The sequence below is a fragment of the Salvia splendens genome, chromosome 16 (genome assembly GCF_004379255.2).
Source record: "Salvia splendens isolate huo1 chromosome 16, SspV2, whole genome shotgun sequence".
Lineage (NCBI taxonomy): Eukaryota > Viridiplantae > Streptophyta > Magnoliopsida > Lamiales > Lamiaceae > Salvia > Salvia splendens.
Genome location: NC_056047.1, coordinates 27,215,062 through 27,233,039, shown reverse-complemented (window position 1 = coordinate 27,233,039; position 17,978 = coordinate 27,215,062). Strand labels below are relative to the sequence as shown.

The 17,978-nt window shown below is 40.4% G+C and overlaps 4 protein-coding genes and 1 pseudogene across 4 annotated transcripts; 2 read left to right on the top strand and 3 right to left on the bottom strand.

The window, feature by feature from the left end:
* Positions 1 to 8,068: 8,068 nt before the first annotated feature.
* LOC121771627 (protein ALP1-like) lies at positions 8,069 to 9,028 on the bottom strand (the record flags this gene model as incomplete). The annotated part of the gene is made up of 1 exon (XM_042168460.1): positions 8,069 to 9,028. A coding segment is annotated over one exon (960 nt), but the record flags the coding sequence as incomplete, so codon positions are not given.
* Positions 9,029 to 9,615: 587 nt separating this feature from the next.
* LOC121771622 (G-type lectin S-receptor-like serine/threonine-protein kinase At1g11300) lies at positions 9,616 to 10,973 on the top strand. Its single transcript, XM_042168451.1, has 2 exons — positions 9,616 to 10,853; positions 10,925 to 10,973. The coding sequence occupies exon 1, from the start codon at positions 9,735 to 9,737 to the stop codon at positions 10,533 to 10,535; it is 801 nt and encodes a 266-aa protein (XP_042024385.1). The 5' UTR covers positions 9,616 to 9,734; the 3' UTR covers positions 10,536 to 10,853; positions 10,925 to 10,973.
* Positions 10,649 to 12,560, top strand: LOC121770433 (G-type lectin S-receptor-like serine/threonine-protein kinase At1g11330). Its single transcript, XM_042167163.1, has 6 exons — positions 10,649 to 10,828; positions 10,929 to 11,031; positions 11,125 to 11,315; positions 11,406 to 11,860; positions 11,937 to 12,087; positions 12,162 to 12,560. Exons 1-6 carry the CDS (start codon positions 10,649 to 10,651, stop codon positions 12,444 to 12,446), a joined length of 1,365 nt encoding a protein of 454 aa, XP_042023097.1. The 3' UTR covers positions 12,447 to 12,560.
* A 55-nt stretch (positions 12,561 to 12,615) lies between these two features.
* Positions 12,616 to 15,540, bottom strand: LOC121771620 (annotated as a pseudogene).
* Positions 15,541 to 16,125: 585 nt separating this feature from the next.
* Positions 16,126 to 16,654, bottom strand: LOC121770432 (uncharacterized mitochondrial protein AtMg00810-like). The gene is made up of 2 exons (XM_042167162.1): positions 16,357 to 16,654; positions 16,126 to 16,307 (listed from the first exon to the last, which is right to left on the bottom strand). Exons 1-2 carry the CDS (start codon positions 16,652 to 16,654, stop codon positions 16,126 to 16,128), a joined length of 480 nt encoding a protein of 159 aa, XP_042023096.1.
* Between the last annotated feature and the right edge of the window lie 1,324 nt (positions 16,655 to 17,978).

Here is a 17,978-nt window from a genome sequence, read left to right as displayed (position 1 = left end):
CGGCGTCACTCCACGCGGCGGCGGCGGCAAGCGAGCGGAGGAGGTTGGCCAGGCAGCTTTCGTCGGTCGATTCGGGGGGAATGGAGAGCGGCGCCGACGAATGAGGTAATGGGATAGGGTTCTGAAACCTAGCCCATATCATTTTACATATGCACCTCCAATTTCTAAAAAATTACTAATTGACCCCCGAAATAAGCATTCTGCCCCCCAAACTTTGATTAATTATAAAAGGAACCCCATGTTGTGTGATGATTTGTGTATTAGCCCCAACAGTTTTGAAATATTGCATAAATTACCCATTGCATGTGCGGTACAACATAAGACTAGAGAAAAAGATAATCGATGGATTTTTTACTATGGGGCGACCGATATTATGACCCATGATAAACAGGATTTCGTGAATTTTTGTGGGACTATGAAAAGTCAAATACAGACTGCAGATGGGGAATTTACTTCCGTAGAGGGGAGTGGAACAATTGAAATTTCCCCGATATTGAAATTGTCAAATTGTCTTTATGTTCCCAAATTGTCACATAAGTTGATGTCGATTAGTCACATGACGAAGGAATTGAATTGTACTTTACTGATGCATCCCAATTTCTGTGTATTACAGGATATCAGGACGAGGAGGATAATTGAAGGGGCTGGCAGCGGAAGCGTGCGTACAAAACGGATCACATGAATTTGATCTATTTAGCAGATTATTTAGACAAAATCTATTCGTGTAATTATCACATGTATCATGCTCATAACTTGAATTAAAACATGCTTTAGCACATAAAATTCCTAAAACATGCTTACTACGGAATTAGCCAATTTACCTCGTTGATTCAATCAAGAATCGATGATGGCTTGCTCCGTCTCCTCGTGAAGATCTTCAATACAAGACCTCGGATCTTCTGACTGGTGTCCCGAACTATACGCTGATATTTGTGTGGGCAAATCTCACCAACGACTAGGACTCGAATAATTGAAGACAGAACTCAGCTCACGGAGGGAGCACAATTTTCGAAAACTCTCTCAAGAGGGGGGGATGAAAATTTTGCAAAATAATTGTTGTGTTTTCTGTTTCCTTTATTCTCCTATTTATATAAGTCACATATTGGGCCCAGTCAGGGATCTAAGGAAGAATCTGGAACAGGCCTCACCTAATTAGCTTTTTACTAATTAAATTGAACCCACAATTTAATATAAGCTTATATTGGAATATTACGAGCAGCCACTACAGAAGTAATATTGCACTACCTTCCAAATCCGAAATTACAAGTATTCCGGGTTTCCTTTAATTTATTTGGTTCATTTCCCGCGCTTAAGATAGAAATACCCATTAATTAATTAATGTCTGCTATAGACTTAATTAATTAACATATTTCGAATTCCAAGAGTGGACTTAGCAAGAAACTCTTATTTATTATTCATAGAGTAATTAAACTCCAACTAGCTAGGTTCTGAATAATAAAACCTCATTTCGAGCTCCTCTTGTGGATGTTATCAAACGAGACTCTCCTCGCGAACGTTTCAACATAATAGCAATCCTAGCACCTCTAGATAATGATCACCACTACCCAATATACCTGGATCGTTGGGTTACGAAAAACCCACACCTTTGGTAAGTCAAAGTAGTAGATACTCAATATCGTATGCTCAATGCTAACGTACATTGATTAAGAAATTAATTCTCAAGACCTCGTCTTTCAGTAGATAGCATAAAGACTCGTCTTGCTGTTAGATCCATTCAGTGCTATACCACACCAATGTCATCTTATTTCAATAAGGTTTAGAAATAATCGGACTGACATTGCAACCTTTCGCGATAGGTAGTCTAGGCCTATCTAGGTTGTGAAATTCTTATTTTTCTTTGTTTAGAACTGACCGTGTTACCTTAAATTGAACGACGCCCACAACCGGTCTACTAAAACAAAGACTTAGACTTTGTTACGTTTGCTCATACATTTAAATATGCAATAAACAACCATTAAATGTAAAACATAACAACATTATGACAAAAATAATCTGTTGCATTTATTGGAAAATAGCCATTAGAGTTTTACAGTATCCAATCACTCGAAAGGTGATTTCTAGTATACAAAACTCTAACAATAATTGGGCGTGACACTGAGCGTCAAGGCCTCTACTATGTTGACGAGATGGCTCACCAAGACAGTGCAGCAATGCTGGCTCATGGATCTGCTACTCGAGATGCTTGGTTGTGGCATAGACGTTTAAGTCATCCATCTCTTGGTTATTTTAAACTACTTTTTCCAAATTTTTCTAATCTTAAGGATTTTGATTGTGAGTAATGTGTTTTGGTGAAAAGCCACAGACAATCGTTTAAGTCTACTAAAACTCGTGTTAAGAGTCTTTTTTCACTCGTGCATGCTGATGTCTGGGGCCCCGTGCCCGTTATTGGTGATCATGGTTTTAGAAATTTCGTATTATTTGTGGATGATTGTTCAAGAATGACGTGGGTATATTTTTTGAAAAACAAATCTGAAGTTTATGAAAAATTTGTCCTTTTTTACAAACTGATCGAGACCCAATTTCAGACAACTATAAAGGTCCTTAGGTCTGATAATGGGAGGGAATTTGTTAACAGGGACATGTCAAAGTTTTTCATGGATAAAGGGTTAGTTCACCAAACCTCGTGCCCCTATACCCTCGAACAAAACGGAGTGGCCGAAAGAAAGAATAGGATCATTATGGAAATAACTCGTGCTTTGTTTTTTGACTCAAATGTTCCAAATTTTTATGGCCTGAAGCTGTTGCTACATCTGTTTATTTGGTGAACCGTCTCCCTACGAAAATCTTAAAAATGAAAACTCCGTTGCATCTTTTGTCTTCTCTAGCCGATGTGCCTGAACCCCTTACCCTACCCCTTAAAATCTTTGGATGCTCGGTATATGTCCATGTACCTAAACACGAGAGAACAAAATTTTCCGCGTGCGCAATAAAGTGTGTTTTCTGGAATAAATCAGAAAGGATATAGGTACTATGATCCATCGTCTAGGAAGATTATAACGACCATGAACTGTAACTTCTTGGAGTGTGAGTACTACTACACCAATCTTAGTGGTCAGGGGGAGAGTAGAACTATTGATCGGTCAAGTGGACCCCTAAATTGGTTTGTGTCATCACCAAGCGACCCTGCGGCGGAACCAACAGAGACAACTACCACTGTCGTCGAGCCCGTCTTGTCACCAGCAGAGCCTCCTCAGTCACCCACACCCGACCATTCTTCTCCAGTGATATTCGGGGTAACCACTGAAACTGATGTCAATAGTGCAACTATTCCTAACAATACTGATGTAGAACACACGGAGAATGCTGCGATTGATGGGGACACTGGACAATACATACTCCCAGACAGGAGCACAAGGGGTGTTCCATCTAAAAGATACAGTCCCGAGCGTATATCCAAGAAAAGCAGATATTCAGTGGCGAACTTGGCAACGGTAAATCAGACCGAAATGGCAAAGGCTTTTATGGCCGCATTATACGAGGAAGAAGAGCTTCCCCGAACAGCAGAGGAGGCAATAAAAATCCCACATTGGAGGGAAGCAATGCTTGTGGAAATGAAGGCACTAATGAAGAATAAAACGTGGGAAGTATGTATGAGGCCAGAGGGATCTAGACCCATGGGATGCCGCTGGGTTTTTACCATCAAGAGGAAATCGGATGGATCGATAGACCGTTACAAAGCAAGACTGGTTGCGAAAGGTTATACTCAAACCTGTGGAGTCGATTATGCAGAGACTTTCTCACCTGTAGCAAAGATGAACACTATTCGTGTACTGTTCTCTATTGCCGCGACGAAAAACTGGCCACTACATCAGTTTGATGTAACTAATGCGTTCTTGCATGGAGAGCTGACTCGGCCAATCTATATGGAAGCTCCACCAGGGTTCGATGGAGAGTTCAAGGCAGGGGAGGTGTGTAGACTCAAAAAGACACTTTACAGTTTGAAGCAGTCACCAAGGGCATGGTTTGGAAGATTTAATGAGGTAATGAAGAAATATGGATACAAACAGAGTAATTCCGATCATACTCTGTTCATAAAAAGGAAAGAGGGAAAGATCACTTGTCTAATTATTTATGTGGATGATATGATCCTTACTGGGGATGATGAGGAAGAAATCAGACAGTTGAGGGAGAACTTGTTTACCGAGTTCGAGATGAAGGACCTGGGCCTATTGAAATATTTTCTAGGTATTGAAGTAATGCGATCAAAGAAGGGAATATTTATAAACCAACGGAAGTATGTTCTGGACCTCTTGACTAAAACAGGAATGCTAGACTGCAAGCCTGCAGACACCCCGATGATGCAGAACCACGGTCTGCGACTGACTGAAGGAGCCGAACTCACTCATCAAACGAGATATCAATGACTGGTGGGTAAAATCATCTATCTCTCCCACACTAGACCTGATATTGCATACGCCGTGGGAGTAGTCAGTCAATTCATGCACAAACCCCAAGTTGATCACTAGGAAGCAGCCCTAAGAATTGTGCGCTATCTGAAGGGAACACCAGGGCATGTGATCCTATTTGAGAACCACGGGAACTTGGAAGTGCATGGGTTCACAGATGCAGACTGGGCAGGGAACCCGAATGATCGAAAATCAACTGCAGGGTACTTTACCTTCGTTGGGGGTAATCTGGTGACTTGGAGAAGCAAAAAGCAAAAGGTGGTAGCCCTATCAAGTGCAGAAGCAGAATTTTGTGGGATCAAGAGTGGGATAACGGAGATCCTATGGCTAAAGAAATTACTGACAGAACTTGGCTTGATGTCAAAGGAGTCGTGCAAGCTTTTTTGTGACAATAAAGCAGCGATCAGTATATCTGAAAATCCGGTACAACACGATTGAACGAAGCATGTTGAAGTAGATCGACATTTCATCAAAGAGAACATAGAAGCAAGAGTGATAGATCTCCCATATGTCCGTTCAAAAGACCAGCTAGCAGATATCCTCACGAAAGCAGTGGATGCGAGAAGTTTTGGTGAAGTATTAGGCAAGTTAAGAATGGGAAATCCCCTTACTTAACTTGATGGGAGTGTTGGAAGATATACAAAATCACGGAAGATACACGAAGATTACGGAATCAATTATAATTATTCTTTCCCTAATTTTAGCTAGGGTAAATCATGTATATATCTTACCATATGTAGAATGCTCTCTGCCTATATGAGGCGTGTACTCCCTCTCCTTTGTATATACTTGACTGAATATAATTCCTCCCTTCAACAGAATGCATCGAACCATTTCTTCCTCCGTCTCCCTTCTTGCGATGCTTTCCTCCATGAAACTCAAACCGTTACCCTCACTCCACATTTTCCATGCCTGAAATTTAAAAATAAATTACTCCACGACTTGAGAGTTGATGCTTGAAATTTGAAGTGGTAGATAGTTTCTTTATCCTACATTTATTTCGATTTCATGGACTTATTCAATAAGGGAGTGAAGGGGTAATATAATAAATGCATTTTATTCTTGAAAGTTGCGGGTTCTGTTATAGCGAATTACGTCATGGTTTATGGCAGTGTTAATATCAATAAGTTCTAAATTTTTTTATAATAGCTAAAATCTTTATGAAATGGAGAAAATTCTAACGAGTATGTAATTTTTCGTGGTTACGTGAGAATCGGAAGAGCATAATTTAACGGCCAACCACACTTGGAATTGCATTATTAGTTGCACTAATTTAAAATCCGTACCCACTAAAGAAAAATAAACAAGCCCAAGAACTATGAAATAATTTCATCATGGAAATTATTTAAGAGGACATGGATGTTATCATCTACTTGTAAGAAGGAGATGTTATTCCCAGAAATTAGGGTATCGAATCGAGTATCCACGTCAAAAAAATATGGATATCCGAACCCGATTTCTGGCCTAATAAACAATCCCGGCTTTGACCGGAGAATGGGGGCACGGCTTTCACCGGACAATGGGGGCACATGTTTACATTGATTCATCGGGCAACATAGAATACATGATGTTGTCTCAAATTTTTTAAAAAAATACGTGTTTTTATGTATCGGTCCATTTTAGGGGGAATTAATCCAAAATTATACCTCAATTTGATTGTTTAAATGCCTATACTTTCTGGTGCCATTATAGTTCAAATTCTACATATTTGAATAATACTATGGATTAACACCAATCGCAATATCCAAGATAAAGATAAAATACAATATGTTATAAACAACAATAAGATTTTTCTAAAGTTAAGTTAGACTTAGGATAAAAGTGAAATTGTTAATCATGAAATATAATTTAATTTTGGCATTATGAAGTGGCTAAGATACATTCTCATAGACCAAAATTTTAGGAAAAACGCAACTCAACATGAAATAAAATTAGTAAACATGATTTTTTGATTTTTTTTTATCACAATGTGATAATCAAATTACTCTTACGTGTCATTCTCTTCTACCGAGCGGAATCATTAAGCCAACTTACTAGGCCCCGGTCCCACAAAATGGAGAAAAATGATACTGCTGCAATTGCAAACAAAATTTATTTGGCTTTAATTGGAAGAGTCAAAAGTCCAAGTCTCCTGCAATCAATTTTCAAAGTCTCCCCCTTGGTGACCACAACATCATTTCATTCTAATTAACGCAATAAAATGATTAAAGATTGTATTAAAAGTGATAATTGGAATTAGGACACTAAAGTGTGAATAGATGATCTTAATAGTTACTCCCTTCGTCCCAGATAGTTTGTCTTATTTTTCCATTTCGGTTCATCCCACGTAGTTTGTCCCATTTCACTTTTTACCATTTTTGGTAGTGGACTCATATTCCACTAATTCATTCTTATTCACATTTTATTATAAAACTAATATATAAAAGTAGGACTCACATTCCACTAACCTTTTCAACTCACTTTTCATTACATCTTTTAAAACTCATGTCCGGTCAAAGTGAGACAAACTATCTGGAACGGAGAGAGTAATACCCATGTACCATCCAGTAGTCCTCTTATAATATTTATAGTATTATAATTCAAAATTATGATTAAATCTACACTTCTAGATTTGAGATGAGTAGATGAAATTAAAGTTCATGAATTTCAATAAATAGCAAATAAAATCGGTAAAATTGTCATTCCATTATCATATGATATTTTCATGGTTTTTGTATATTAACATGGCGTATTACAAATGTGAACACAATTACAAAAGTATTTCAACACAAGTACACGGTACTGTACATGCATTATATTGAAAAAATTTGAAATAAAATGCCCATGCGAGTACTTCAATTATTGGAAATCATATGCCCATTTTTGTCCTAGCAGCAAGAAGCTTAGACATTATTGTATGAGGTGTCGAGTTTGAGCCCTCTTGACATCTGTTGTAATTTCCTCCTTTCTATAGTATATGAGTTTATTTGTAATTTCCTCTTGTATAGGAGTTAATTTTTTTAAAAAAAATAAATAAGAAAATGCCGTTATGTCACATGATGTAATTAAGATTAATCAAAGTCCACTCTACTGCCATGCGTCTACTATTCAATTATTTATATCTTCAAAACTATAAAGATGAGTTCTTAGGCCATCCACTACGCTGTCTCTATACCGTCTCTTAAACCGTCCCTTAACTACTATTTGAGCACTATTTGAGGGCCCCACTGTCCTTTTTTCATCCATCCCTTAACTAAGGGACGGAACCTGCAACGCTCCGTCCCTTAACCGTCTCTATACCGTCCCTTAATTACTATTCATTCAATTTCATTTATAATTTTTTTTAACCCAATTCAATTTAAACAAACACACTTTATTAAAATTAAAACAACATTACAACTTAAAATTAAAAAAAACGAAGACATAATTAAAATTCTAAAAAAATAAAAATGACATAATTTAATCTGCTCCGCCAAAGTTTTTCCAAATGTGCTCAATTAGATCCTCTTGGAGTTGGGTGTGGGCGTTAGAGTCGCGTGTCCTTGCCCGAATAGCCAACCGTTCTTGTATAGACGGATGCGCTCCACTTCGCGGCGGACTACTTGCGGTTGAGCTTCAGGGGGATTCGGGGTCGAACCAATTTCCCGCATCGGTCCTTCGTCTCGGACAATCATGTTGTGCAAGATTATGCACGTATACATGATGTCGACCATGCTCTCCATGAACCACGAACGAGCCGGGGCTTTGATGATGTTGAAGCGCGCTTGGAGAACCCCGAACGCCCTCTCCACATCCTTGCGCGCAGCCTCCTGCTTCTGCGCAAAAAGAGCCTGCTTTGGGTTCGCAGGCCTGCCGCACGTCTTCAAGAAGGTCGGCCACTTCGGGTAGATGCCGTCGGCGAGATAGTACCCCATTTTATACCGCCGGTTGTTGGCGACGAAGTTGATGGCCGGCGCTTTACCATCCAAAACTTCGATAAAGAGGTCGGACTGTTGGAGCACGTTTACGTCGTTGTTCGAGCCAGGAACCCCGAAGTACGCGTGCCAGATCCAAAGCCGGTAGTCGGCAACGGCCTCGAGTACAACGGTTGGGTGGGTGCCTTTGTGGCCGCTCGTGTAGGACCCCCTCCAAGCCACCGGGCAATTCTTCCATTGCCAGTGCATGCAATCGACACTGCCAAGCATCCCGGGGAATCCGTGCACTTGTTCGTGCAGGTTGAGGAGGAACTGACAATCCTCCGTGGTTGGCCTCCGGAGAAATTCGTCACTGAAGGCTGCCTGGACGCCTCTGCAGAAGTTGAGCAAGCACATGCGCCCAGTGGTGTCTCCGATGTGCAGGTATTCGTCGAATATGTCGGCCGTTTGTCCAGTCGCAAGCTGCCGGATGGCTGCAGTACATTTCTGCAGCGTCGTGTGGCTGGGACGGCCGACCGCGTCGAACCCTTCTCGGAAGAACTCTTCCCTGGCCGCCAAAGTATTCGCTATGTGGAGAAATAGCGGTTTCCGCATGCGAAAACGGCGACGGAAGTAGGTATCTCCCCAAATCGGGTTATCGCAGAAGTAGTCGCGTACTAACCGTGCGGCGGCTTCCTCCCGGTTCCGATTGATGTACTTCCGGGAGCGTCGTGGGGGTGGCGCGGCTTCCTCCGCCTCTCGTCGTCGATCTTCTTCGAGTGATTGTTCCATTAATTGACGCATTTGCTCAAAAGGATCCATTTGTTTGAATTGATTGAAGATGGAAATTGGAGTGATAGAGAGGATTTGAGAGGAATAGATGTGTGTTTGTGTTTGAAATGAGTATGAAATAGGATTATTTCTAGAGTAAAATATATAAAAAAAATTAAAAAAACGAAAATAAAAATTTAACGGTAATATTACCGTTTGAATTTTTTTTTATTTATTAAAAGTCGAATTAAAAAAAAAACGAATTATTGCGTCATCAGTGACGACTCCCACTCGCGGGCCAGCGAGTGGGCGTCCGCACGCATGGGGACGAGACACGTGTCGCTGGCGTGTGGCGGACAGCGCGTCCCGTGTCTCGACGAGACGGGCTACGGGACGAGACGGGCGCGGGCTAGGGACGGGATGGTCGTTGCAACGCGTCCCGCGGAGGACCCGTCCCTCTGGGACGAGACGCGAGCCCGGCGCGGGACGCGTAGTGGATGGTCTTATGCGTATAAGGATGTGTTTGGCTCGTACGATGTCTCAAATAATCACTCAATTCTTTGTTCATACATCAACACTTGTTCTAATTCTTCAAAGCACTGTATGTTTGAGCTTACAAAATGACACAATTTCAGCCGGTGTGGTGATCAAAGATGGAGAAACCATGGTATCAGCAAAGCAGAACTACATATTGAGATTCTTCTCTCCTCCAAACACCACCAACCGCTACGTAGGAATCTCCTTCTCCTTGTCGGAAGAAACCGTGATTTGGGTCGCCAACAGAGACACACCCCTTAAAGATTCTTCCGGCGCCGCTACTCTGTCTAAAGGCGGCAATCTCGTCGTCTTGGACGGGACTAATCGAACTGTTTGGTCGACCAATCTCACCACTACCTCTCCCGTCATTAATTCAATCGTCCAAATCCTGGATACTGGGAATCTCGTCTTGCGGGAAGAGGACTCTGGAGACACGTTGTGGGAGTCTTTCTCACATCCTACGGATGCTATGGTTCAGGGAATGAGGATAAGCCAGAACGTAAACACCGGGAAACAGGTGCTGCTGACGGCATGGAAAAACGAGACCGACCCGGGGATGGGGAGCTTTACAGGGGGCATCGACGCCATGAGCGGGACCGTGCAGCTTTTCTCGTGGAATGACGGGCGGCCGCACTGGAGGAGCGGACCGTGGAACGGGCAGATATTTCTTGGGATAAAGGACGTGTTCTACGCCTACTTAGATGCGATCGCTCAAGTGAATAGTGATGGTGCTGGCAATATCTTCTTCTCTCCTCCGCCGATTGATGGGATTGTCATATGGAATTCTTCACGAAGTGTGATACGAAAGGTGTGGAATAAAATGGAGAAGAGATGGGACGTGGTGGCCTATCCGAAAAACGAGTGTGATGTTTATGGCAAGTGTGGGGTGTTTGGTAGCTGCAATGCTCGCCTATTTGTAGATGTTTGAGAGGGTTTGAACCTGTAAATGAGGAAGAATGGGGGAGAGGGAATTGGACTAGTGGTTGCAGGAGGAGGAACCAGTTGCGATGTGGAGACGATGGATTTGAGAGGGTGCAGTATATGAAGGTTCCGGACTTTGCTAAACCCTCGTCTTCCAGTGTTCAAGACGAGTGTGCGGCCTTATGTCGGGGGAACTGCTCCTGCATAGCTTATGCTTATGATAGTTACATTGGTTGTATGTTTTGGAGTGATACCTTGATTGACACTCAGGAGTTCGATGGTGTTGGTGTTGACCTCTACGTTCGTCTCTCTGCTTCTGAATTCGGTAATTTCCTTCATAGTTTGTACTAGTTAATGATAAAGTATCAAGGTTGAATGATCTGTTTCTGCATGCAGATAGCCACAAGGAGAGAAAGTTGTACATCATAATTGGAGTTGCTGTGGGTTTGTTTGCATATCTGTTGTGATGTTTATTGCTTGGTGGTTTATAGTGAAGAGGAAAGGTGATTGACCTATTAGTATTGCTTTTCACTCAACAAATATATATTGCTGCATCTCACTCTTGAAATGATCATGTTCTTTATCAAATTAATCAGGGAGCAAAGCGCAAGATTCAAGTATTTTGGAAGCAGGACAGATGTTCACGATGGATTCAACTGCAATCGTGCTAAAAGATGAAACAAAGGAAGTTAATATAGGTGATTTGCCAAAGTTCACTTTCAAGATGCTTGCTAATGCAACAAACCAGTTCCATGAAGATAACCTTCTTGGAAGGGCTGTTTACATGGTACAAAAACTTTAATTGTTAGATGTTCTCAATTCAGCACCAATAGAATGAACAGTAAGATCATACGATGTTTGATGTGTATTTTGGTAGGGGATTCTGGCAAATGGGAAAGAAATCGCTGTAAAGAGACTATCAGCAGACTCCGGACAAGGAATGCAAGAATTCATGAATGAAGTGATTCTGATTTCCAAACTCCAACACAAGAATCTTGTCAAACTGCTGGGAGGTTGTGTTGAGAAAGAAGAGAAGATTCTGGTATATGAATACATGCCAAACAAAAGCTTGGATGCTTGTCTCTTTGGTCATACGAATCCGACAAAGAAGTTGTTAGATTGGAATATGCGTTACAACATTATCGAAGGCATAAGTCGAGGCATCCTGTATCTTCACAGAGACTCAAGACTAAGGGTCATTCACAGAGACCTGAAACCAAGTAATGTCCTGCTAGACCAAGACTGGAATCCCAAAATCTCGGATTTTGGCATTGCAAGAATATTCAGAGACAATGAAGACCAATGCAATACTGCAAGAGTCATGGGAACATAGTAAGTTGGTCTTAATCAGTTACCATGCTAAGAATAAACCAGTAAGTTTTGCTAACACGGTGAGATAATTTTACAGCGGATACATGGCGCCAGAATACGGAATGGAAGGCAGATTTTCTGAAAAATCTGATGTCTACAGCTTTGGAGTGCTGATATTGGAGATTATAATAGGAAAAAAGAACACACACTATTTCAATGATGAATGGTCCTTGAGCCTAATTGGATGTGTAAGCACTTCCCAACTTTCAAATATTATTGTGAAACTAATCCAGCCATTGAATTATTTATGTTTGAATTTCAGGCTTGGAAAATGTGGAGTGAGGGTAACGGTTTGAGTTTTGTGGAGGAAAGCATCGCAAGTAATGAGACAGAGGAAGAGATGGTTCGATGCATTCAGATAGGGCTGCTTTGTGTCCAAGAACATCCCAAGGATAGACCTTCCATTGAAATGGTGCTTTCGATGTTGAATCATGATATCGTGGAGCTGGCAGCACCAAAGCAGCCAGTGCTTTCGGAAAATGGATCAACAGACCAGAATGTTTACACAAGCTACGAGCTCACTATTAGTGTGCTTGATGGACGATGAATCTTTTTCCAACTCTCATTATATTATTCACTTTTGATTGATATTCTATTTTTTTTATAGTGTTTTCACGTTCTAAATCAATATTTGGTTGGTATATATAGTTTTGGCGTCTCATTCCTCGTCGAATCTTTTCATAGCTACACAACTTTCAGTAAGATGTTCTTGGATCTATTTCGGGTACTCATCTTTAATTAATATAAAAAGAAAGGACATTAACAATACAAACAGCTCTAGGAAACAAAATTGTAGTACTACTACAAAGCAAGAAGGGATAACAATTAATATATTCATCGTCCCTCAAGCACGCTGAGAGTGAGCCCGTTATTGGAGTAAATATTTTGCTGTGTTGATCCATTAAGGCCTGGTGTCGAACCATTTTCCGCAAACACTGGCTGCTTAGGCACTGGTAGCTCCACAATATCACCACTTAGCATCGAAAGCACGATTTCAATGGAAGGTCTATCCTTGGGATATTCTTGCACACACAGTAGGCCTATCTGAATGCATCGAACCATCTCTTCCTCCGTCTCCCTACTTACGATGCTTTCCTCCACGAAACTCAAACCGTTACCCTCATTCCACATTTTCCATGCCTGAAATTCAAGCATAACTTATTTAACTACCAGGAATAGTTTCAAACTATTATAAAAAATTTTACAACTGCTTACACATCCTATGAGACTCAAGGACAATTCATCATTGAAATAGTGTGTGTTCTTTTTCCCTTTTATAATCTCAAGAATCAGCACTCCGAAGCTGTATACAACTGTTGAATATCAACTTACTATGTTCCCATGACTCTTGCAGTACTGCCATGGTCTTCATTGCCTGCAAATATTCTTGGCATCCCAAAATCTGAGATTTTTGGATTCCAGTCCTTATCTAGCAGAACATTACTTGGCTTGAGGTCTCTGTGAATGATCCTTAGTCTTGAGTCTCTGTGAAGGTACAGGATGCCTCGCCCAATGCCCTCGATAATGCTGGAACGCATATTCCAATCTAATAACCTCTTTGTTGAATTGGTAGAACCTGTTCAAAACATACAGATTATGAAAACTTTCTGTTGAACATGTTTTTACATGCGTATGAAGATCGTTGAACTGACCAAAGAGACAAGCATCCAAGCTTTTGTTTGGCATGTATTCATATATTAGAATCTTTTCTTCTTTCTCTACACAACCTCCCAGCAGTTTCACAGGATTCCTGTGTTGGAGTTTGGAAATAAATGGCTATCACTTCATTCATGAATTCTTGCATCCCTTGCCCAGATTCTGCAGATAGTCTTTTCACAGCAATTTCTTTCTCATTTGCCAGAACTCCCTGCCAAAACACACATCAGTCATCATAAGATCTTGCCATTCAATCAGTTCAAAACTGAGTGCATCTAATTGTAAAGTTTTTGTACCTTGTAAACAGGACCAAAACCTCCCCTCCCAAGAAGATTATCTTCATGGAACTGGTTGGTTGCATTAGCAAGCATCTCGAATGTGAACTTTGGCAAATCGCCAATATTAACCTCCCTTGTTTCATTTTTTTGCACGATTGCAGTTGAATCCGTCGTGAACATTTGCCCTGATTCCAAAATACTTGAATCTTGCGCTTTTCTCCCTGATTAATTTGATAAAGGACATGATCATTTCAAGAGTGACATGCAACAATTTATATACTTAATGTTTCAAAACTAATAGTATATCAATAGGCCAATCACCTTTCCACTTCATCAACCACCAAGCAATAAACAGTATAAAAGATATGCATACAAAACCCACAAATACTGCAATTATAATGAACAACTTTCTCTCCTTGTGGTTATCTGCATAAAATAGAGATCATTTAAATTCATTCAACCTTGATGCATCATTAACTAGTAAAAATTTTGAAGAAACTTACCAAACTCAGAAGCAGAGAGACGAACGTAGAGATCAACACCAGCACGGTCTAACTCCTGTGTGTCAATCAAGCTATCACTCCAAAACATACAACCAATGTTAATATCATAAGCATAAGCTATGCATGAGCAGTTCCTCAGACACGTGGTCTGACACTCGTCTTGAACCCTCGAAAGCAAGGGTTGAGCAAAGTCCGGAACCTTCATATACCGCAACCTCTCAAATCCATCATCTCCACACTGCAACTGGCTCTTCCTCCTACAACCATTAGTCCAATTCCCTCTCCCCCATTCTTCCTCATTCACAGGCTCAAACCCTCTCAAACAACTACAAATAGGCAATTCCAGACCATTACAGCTTCCACAAATTCACAACAAACAATTCCCTCAATACCAAGCTCAAGTTCTCGTCTCTATATCCAAGTAGACACAAAAAATCCCTTAAACAGATTCTCTCTCTCCCTCAAATTTTCATCCAAAGTCAGAAACAGAGTATCCATCTCCCTCTCGCTCGCTGCTGTACCAGCAGCCGCCGTCCATGGCCGCTGCAATTCGCAGCCGTCGCCGAGCAGCACTGCTCGCATAACAGGTAAGTCCCATCCCCTTTTCCCCATTCTAAACCTTTTATTAAATTCTCTAATTATTCAAATATCAAATATTAGTGGCCAGAAGTATCTTCCAGAATTAAGGTTGAAGAGATAAAACAAAATGGCAACTTCTAATAGCATTAAAGATCGAGGCTTTAACAAAATGTATCAACATACATGTTTCCAGATTTTCAAAAGAATTTGTTCCTGTGAACTACTGTGAATATATGGGACTATGTCATGGGATGAATGTACAGAGTTTCTGAAATAAAGGGGTATACCTTTGGAAAGAAGAAAACTTGCCAGCAAAATAGGAGGGTTTGAGAGCTCTCTCGGTTCTCCTCTGTTAAGAAATTGTGGCTGGCGATTAATACACGAAATTGTTTTGTTTAATGGAGTTTAGGAGGAGAAAAATACCTTTCGAGGAAGAGAAGAAAATAACGGCAGATTGGATGTCAAACTCAAGGTGTTTTGCGATTTCTTTTTTTTTCTCAGATTTCGGATGGAAGAATGTGTGAGGAAAAGAAGACTGCGTGCGTTACAATGAGGAAGAAAGATTTGATTCTTCAGTTGGAGATTTTGAAGAAAAGATGGGATATGGGGTAAACCGTGTGGGAGAAGTTAGGAGAATTATTTAACCAAATATTTGACGGCAGAAATAATTAACAAAATAGATAAAAGGGATAGGGCGAAATATTTGATTTTGAGTATTGATTAAATTGTGGTATTTTATTTTAGTACTTTGGTGTTATTCCAAATACTAACGAACGCTCAAATTTTTCCATCGACAAATCACACGTCATTCTCGTCGACTACTTACACCACACGATTAACCAACAACAATTCAAGTATTTAATATTTCCAGTCGCAACCAATCAAAACAAATACAGATTTTTTTTATTCACTGTCTATCATATCATCTGCTCGTTCTCAAACAACATCTTATCATGAAAAGGTAATAATAAAAGCGGGTATTACACAGATGCTCCTAAGGGCTTGGTGAATATGTTAGCTAACTGCAAGTGATTTCTGATGTGCATTGGTTTGATGACTCCTTCCAAGTACTTCTCTCGCACCGTGTGGCAATCAATCTCTATGTGTTTAGTGCGTTCATGGAAAACTGGATTTGAGCATATATATACTGTAGCTTGATTATCACAAATAGGGGCACCGCCCTTCTTCTTTCGACCCCAAAATTATTCAGCTATGCAGTGGCCCACACTACCTCACAAGATGCTTGTGCCATAGCACGATATTCAGCTTCTGCTGATGATCTTGATATGGTATGTTGTTTCTTTGCCCTCCGGGAGATTAATGATGTTCCAAGAAATAAACAATAACCAGTCATTGATCTTCGAGTGTCTGGACATGCTGCCCAGTCAGCATCTGAGAAAATTGCTAAGTATAGAATTAGCAGCACTTGAGTAGAATAAACTGTGCCCAGGTGTGTCCTTCAGATATCTTAGGACCTTTTCACCAGCCTCCCAATGTTTTTCACAAGGTTTTGACACAAATTGACTGAGTTTGTGAACCGCAAAAGTTATATCCGCCCTAGTTATACACAAGTATAGCAATCTTCCAATCAATCTTCTATACTTAGATGGATCCTCCATCAAGTTACCAGAATCTTGTTTGAGCTGTTTTAGAGGATCCATAGGAACATGAGAGGGCTTGCATCCCAATAGCCCTGCATCTCTGATCAGATCCATGGCATATTTTCTCTGAGAGATCATGATCCCTTTCTTGTTTCTTGCAATCTCCAAACCAAGAAAGTATTTTGGGACTCCAAGGTCTTTAACCTGAAGTGTAGAGTCAAAATTCCTTGAATTTTTCTATCTGATCAGGGTTGTTTTGTAGCTATCAAAATGTCATCTACATATACAACAATGCCAAAGAAACAGATGTTGTCATGTTTGAAGAAGAAGGAGTGGTCTGAGGCTGATTGTTGAAGACCAAAATTAGCTAAATCTTCAGAGAGTTTTAGGTACCATTGTCTTGGCGTTTTTCCTCATGCAAAACGCCCGGTCGGGCGTTTTGGTCGAGAGATCAGTTTTTGTCCAGAAATTCGCTCGGGCGGGCGAATGAACCTAGGGAAACGCCCGATCAGGCGTTTTGTCCGGGATGTGTCTTTTTTACCAAGAATTATTTTATTTTGCTCCTTTTTCACTTCTAGTATAAATAGACATGTTAGGGTTTTTTCTTGAGCAGCTTTTGAACATTTTGTAAACCTAACAAAGACTCCATTGTGAGCATTCCTCTTCATCTTTGAAGATTTATCAAAATCCCTTGTGGTTGTATTTTAATCTATTGTCGGGCTTAGATTGAATGTTAAGGTATGCAATTCTAGTTCTTGTGTTGCTAGTTTTGTGGAGCCATTAGATTCTTGCTTTGGTGATGAAAGTTGCCTTGGGTTGTCTTCATTGTTTTGTAGAAGGTCCATAGGTTCCAAGCATCTATCTAAATCATAACACCTTCACCTTCTCCCTTTTCCACCATTTTTATTGTTTCATTTCTTGTTGGGTTTGTTTGGGTTATTGAAATATTTACAAGAGCAAGTCCGGGGCAAACATATGTGTCTTGAATCCTTAAGATTCACATTATTTGGTATCAAGAGCCATTGGTTCTTGTTCTTGTAATTATTAGAAAATTATAAAAAAAAAAGATACTTCAAAATATATCCATGGGCTTTAGCTATAAATTGATATATGTGTTCTTGGGTATGTCAATGTGATTGTTCCAAAGTTGTAGACCAAAAGTACATCAATTGTGGGTCTATTGTTGTTGGGTGAAATTGTGCACACAAAGTGTTTGTTGATTTGTCCCATTGGCCTAGCACCTTACTTTCACTTATCTTTTGGCTTCTAGAACTAGTATTACTTGCCTAGTTGCATATCTTGTTTGTGAATTGTGCTACCCTTGTGGATTATCATCTTGAGAGCAAGTGAGGGAGAGTATCCTAGCCACCAAAATTTCTAAGCCCTCCGAGAGTGACATTGGGTGTGAGTTTTGGGGGAAAAGGGGTACAAAATATGGGAAGTGAGCTCCTCACTAAATTCT